At 32.4% G+C, this 5,665-nt stretch overlaps 1 protein-coding gene across 1 annotated transcript; it reads right to left on the bottom strand.

Annotated features, from left to right (window-relative positions):
* Nucleotides 1-474: 474 nt before the first annotated feature.
* LOC131163085 (dof zinc finger protein DOF2.4-like) lies at nt 475-2,086 on the bottom strand. Its single transcript, XM_058119795.1, has 2 exons — nt 2,002-2,086; nt 475-1,803 (listed from the first exon to the last, which is right to left on the bottom strand). The coding sequence occupies exon 2, from the start codon at nt 1,779-1,781 to the stop codon at nt 771-773; it is 1,011 nt and encodes a 336-aa protein (XP_057975778.1). The 5' UTR covers nt 1,782-1,803; nt 2,002-2,086; the 3' UTR covers nt 475-770.
* Nucleotides 2,087-5,665: the final 3,579 nt, after the last annotated feature.

The following is a 5,665-nucleotide window of genomic DNA, read 5'->3' on the forward strand; positions in this document are numbered from 1 at the left end:
AAAGCAAAAGAGAAGCTAATTAATTAAGTTATGGAGGTAGCTGCTAGCTAGGTGGGTGTATATATTGATATTGATATGCAGCCAAATAAGGCTGCAGATGGAATCTGCCAAAAAATCAAAAATGCTGTTTAAGGAAACCCTCCCCAGTCTCTGCTTTTAACGTTGGATCCATTACTTTCCCACAACAAAACACAGTAGGCTCCAGAATTGAAGTGAGAGGGGAATCTCAATCACCTCCCACCCACCAAAAAGAAAAACACACACACACAGACATACACAGTGAGCTTCTTAATTTGGGTTCTCTTTTTTACATCTCAATCATTAACTCATAAACCAGTAGATATAATTAATTGGAGTTCATTAATTCTTACCCTAACCAAAGCCATTTGGATTTGGGATTTAAGCAAGAACCAATTAGCATGATATTTATGTCAATTAATTAAAATGGGACATGCCATCAATCTGCAAAGCCAATTGAAAAGCACTGACATTGATTTGCATGTTCATCACTACTTTGTCCCTGCAGATACACCCTCGATCATAACTTAATTAAAACACACCTCAAATTAAGCACACACATTAGAGAGAAAGAAAAGAAAAGCTAGCAAGAACTAAAACTGATGATCGCTAGCTAGCTACACCCATATGCATATACCACAACCCAAGCCAAACATAACCAAAACAAACCCTAGCTTAGCTTAAGCTAGAATTAAAACGAAATTGAAACACAAGAAAGTATTAATTGTGAGATACCACCGAAAGGTACTTCATCAAGGATATGCACTGCCATTTGTTGTTGGCAGATCGGACCACGAATACGCTCCATTCCAGTAACCCGGTTCGCTCTCGGTGACCGGAGCTGACTCCAGAATTGAAGTTGAGGAAGAAGAAGAATTATATGAAGATAACGAAGTTGCATTGCTGCTGAGAACTACTGGTGAGTAATGATCAGTACTACTACTACTCCCATGATAATTCCCAGCTGATGATCTGAGCCTTTGGTACAGCTCTTGAACACCTGAGTTTTGAGCTTCCGCAACTCCAAACCCATTTGAATTAGGAACTTGTTGATTATTGCTTCTCCAGAGAGAGCTGTACGTTCCGATTGAGGGAACCGGCTGGTTTCGAGCATACACCGCACCACCACCACCAGCCGAATCCTGCAGCATGTGGGTTCCCATCATAAATCCCTCCTCCTTCACAGAAATGGCATTAGGGTTTGAGTTAGAGCTAGGGCTAGGGTTTTGGGTTGCTCTTAGTAAAGCCAAGAGATGAGAATTCTGCGGTGAGGCCCACAGAATTGGGGCGCCGGTAGAAGGAAGCTCCTGGTGGTGCTCAAACCCCCCGGCGCTGACTTTTCCGATCTCTGACGACAGCATCTTCACCTTTCCGGGGGCTGTTTTTCCTGCCGAGGGACCAGCGATGGCGGTGCTCTTGTTCTTTCGGCACCCGCCTCCGATTGGGACGTTGCGGAGGGCGCCACCTTTAGTCCAGTACCGGCGGCAGGTCTTGCAGAAGTGGCGAGGCTGAGTTAGGTTGTAGTTGTTGTAGTAGCAGAACTTTGTGTTTGAAGAATCACAGCGAGGGCATCTCAAGTTTTGGACCTCAGAAGTTGTCGCTGGAGCAGTCCCGGAAGAAGAAGAAGGGGAAGGCGAAGGAGAAGGTGACGGTGAAGGTGAAGGGGAAGGTTCAAAAACTGTGGATCCTCCATTAGTGATGGAGATTTTTCTCTCTGCTCCTATGAGACCTGCAGCAGTGCCTCCTAACAGCTCCTGAATCATCTTTTCAAGCTTCGTGGTGGATCTACAAGAATCCAAAAACAACAAAAAAGAGAAAATTAAAGAGGGTGAGTCTTTTGAGTGGGAGGAAAAGGTTTGGAGAAAAGTGGGTATGGCTGCAGCTGTGTAATTGCTTTACTACTACTACTGTATGATGTCTGTGATTAAAGGAGAGAGAGGTGGATATATACATATACATGATGGAATGAGTAGTAGTACTTGCCTTTCTTTGTGATGATCTATCTGTTGAGTTGAATGGCTTTTGTGCTGGCCGGCCAGTGATGTGTGGGTGTTAAAAAAGAATAGAGGACTGGGCTTGGGGAAGCTTTAATATAGATAGATATAGGAGGAAGAAAGAAACCACTTTGTCTATTCTATCACAAAAAGTTAAGTGGTTTTGTTTTTGGAGTTTGAGGTTTGAGTGGTTTTTGGAGAGAAGTGAGAGCGACTTTTCTTCCGGCCCATTTCCGTATCTGCCCTCTTCCTCAAATTTTTTTTTTTAAATTAAAGTTACCTTTGGATTAAAGATTTTACTTGAAATATATATATATATATATATATATATATATATATATGCGGAAGAAACTTTTTTTCCCTTATATTTTTTTCTTTATTAAATACTATAAAAAATAAAATTTTATTTTAATATGCTAAAAATTAAGAAAAATAAAATATTAATGATATGTAAAATCAAATTTTTGTTCTTCAATTTGATATATTTTTAATTTTCCTTCTCACTTTCTTGATAGCCAAATAAGAAAATATGGATTCCTTAACATTTTTCTTTCCTTTCTCTAATATTTTTTAAGTTCCAAATGGAACTCAAGTATCACGGGATATCGTACTCTCTTCACTAAATTTGTGTAAGTAGATCAATCCTATACAAGCATACATAGCATAGTTATGATCATAGTTTTGAAAATCAGACCAAACCAATTGATTTAATCCAAAGGTTGGACTAGAATGAGTTGTTCGAATAGAAAGCTTAAACCATATCTGGTGTGGACAGATGTTATTTTGTGTTCTAAAAACATGCATACATATATACATATACATGTTCACATAAAATTATATGTAAAATAAAATAAAATTTGCAAAAAATTAAAATCTTTTGCTTTGAAGTTTAAAAATGCTAAGAACGCCAAGCATAAAAAAGTCAAAAATTTCCAAATTTGGTCATGAAAAGTAAAAAAAAAAAAAAAAATGTAATAAATCAATTAAACACAATTTTGATTTTGCACATTACTAACATTTATTTTTTCTTAATTTTAAATAAATATTTATTTTTAATTTTATCTAAAAGTAATAATAAAAATGAATTTTTCACTTTATTTTATTTTATTTTCTTTCATCTAAATAAAGTTCTAGATCCAAACAAAATGATAACAATTTATTAATATTAACATCATCACTAAAGTCTCTATGTAATACACAAATATTATATATATATATATATATATATATATATATTTATATATATTATATAGTTTGAGCTGACCATTGGTTCGACCTGCCGGCTCGATTGGTTGAATTGACCTGATGGCTTCACCAAGAGTACATGACATAGTTTTTATCATAGTTTTAAAAATTGGACCAGACTGGTAGTCTGGAACCGATCAACTCACCGGTCCAAATAGAAAGCTTAAACTATATTTGGTGTCGACCGGTATATTTTGTGTTCTAAAAACATGCATACATATATACATATAGATGTTCATATAAAATTATATATATAAAAATATAGAATTTGCAAAAAATTAAAATCTTTTACTTTGAAACTTAAAAATATTAAGAATGCCAAATATAAAAATGTAAAATTTTCATATTTGGTCATGAAAAGTAAGAAAAAAAACATGTAATGTTGGGAATTGACACGAAATTTACAGATCCTGTGAGAAACAAAAATAGAGAAACAATCCACGTCAAAGAAAAACAATCACATGCACAAGATAATATTTACGTGGTTAGACAATTTTGCCTACGTTTACGGAGTTGTGAGGGTTTCACTATTATCAGGAAAAAAAATACAGAAAGTGCGTCGTATAATGATTTTCTCTCTTGCTCTCAAAATGATGGCCTAACCTAGACCACAAATCAATTTTACACAATTTTGATTTTACACATCATTAACAATTATTTTTTATTAATTTTAAATATATATTTATTTTTAATATATCTAAAAATAATAATAAATTGATGCCCGTAAACAAGGCCTAGGAAGTGGGTTGTGTATTAGGAGGACTGCAATATTGAGTTTCAAAACTTGCTCATTAACATTGAAAATGGTAGAGCCCCTCAGGGTATCCACATAACCAATCCATGAATTCAAAATTTCTATCATGGAATATGAGAGGTCTGAACTGTCAGGTCAATAGTAGCATAATGAAGTATATGTTGGAAATTTGCACACTATAAAAAATAAGGTTATTAGTGACGATTTAGAATTTATTGCTATATCTACTAATATTTATTAGTGACGAATTTTAAAATTCATCACCAATAATGGATTATTAGTGACGAATTATAACCATCACTAAAAATCTAAGACCATCACTATAAATTCTACATTGATTCTACTCAAAATCGTCTCTAAAGCCACAATATTAGTGATGGTTTAAAATTCATCACTAATAGTATATTATTAGTGACATTTTTAAAATCATCACTATTGCTCACAGCCAGCTATTAGTGAAGATTTCAAAACGATCACTAATAATAGAATATTAGTGACGAATTTCAAAATCATCACTAATACTAGACTATTAGTGACAATTCTGAAACCGTCACTAATAATTAGGTTTTAGTGACGCTTTTTAAATTCATCACTAATATTCTACTATTAGTGACAGTTTTGAAACTGTCACTAATACTTGAAAAATAAGGCAATTATTAGTGACGTTTTTTATATTCGTCACTACTACTCTACTATTAGTGACCATTTTAAAATCTTCACTAATACTTAAAAGATGGACAATTATTAGCGACAATTTTAAAACCATCACTAATAATATAAAAATAAAAAAAATATAATCATTAATTTTTGTAAAAAATTTTAATTACATTTTCGCATAAATAACATTAAACCATAATTGTTAAAAAATTCATAAATTATTCAAAATTCAAATTCAAATTCAAATATAAATGCATTATACAAATTCAAATTCAAATTCAAATACAAATACATTATACAAATTCAAATTAAAATACAGAATTTCCATCTGTTCAGATAACAGAATAAAAATCAAAAGATGCATCCAACTGCAGTGTATGGCATTGTGCTGATATTGTGACAGCTGCAAACCCTACAAATTAAGAATTATAAGAAAATTATTATACGATATTTGAACATATATGTATATGTACTATAAGTATCAATGATTTCATAGCAAAATAATCGGACATTTGAACATAGTTAAAAAAAATGATACAATTTTAAATATCTATGTTTTATCAATTTAGAAATATTTTAGCAACATTTCACCTGTAACTATGACATTTTCCATAGAGATATACTCCAAACCCATGTGTTTACAATAGCTCACAATAATCAAACTAGTAATGAATTATATGAGTGCATAAGAGCTTTATATAATAATAATAATAATAATAATAATAATAATAATAATAATAATAATAATAATAAGTATTAAATAATGTAAGGTGTTCATGCACCCCACAAACAATCTATATCAGAATATAGTTATATGAAAAAATAGAATGTGATGTTCATGGTTTACATGACTTCCTTAGGACTCAAAAACAACTATAATAATCAAATAATGCAAATGAGACCAGGATTGATAGAATTTTCACTTTGCATAAGCAAAAGTAAATTTAGAAATGAAGTTCAAAATTCATTTGAACTTCACTCATTTTTTAAAAATGTT

This window comes from Malania oleifera, chromosome 1, assembly GCF_029873635.1.
Source record: "Malania oleifera isolate guangnan ecotype guangnan chromosome 1, ASM2987363v1, whole genome shotgun sequence".
Taxonomy (NCBI): domain Eukaryota; kingdom Viridiplantae; phylum Streptophyta; class Magnoliopsida; order Santalales; family Ximeniaceae; genus Malania; species Malania oleifera.

Excerpts from the sequence above, each read along its gene's own strand:
- LOC131163085 (XM_058119795.1), bottom strand. The coding sequence starts at position 1,781 with ATGATTCAGGAGCTGTTAGGAGGCACTGCTGCAGGTCTCATAGGAGCA.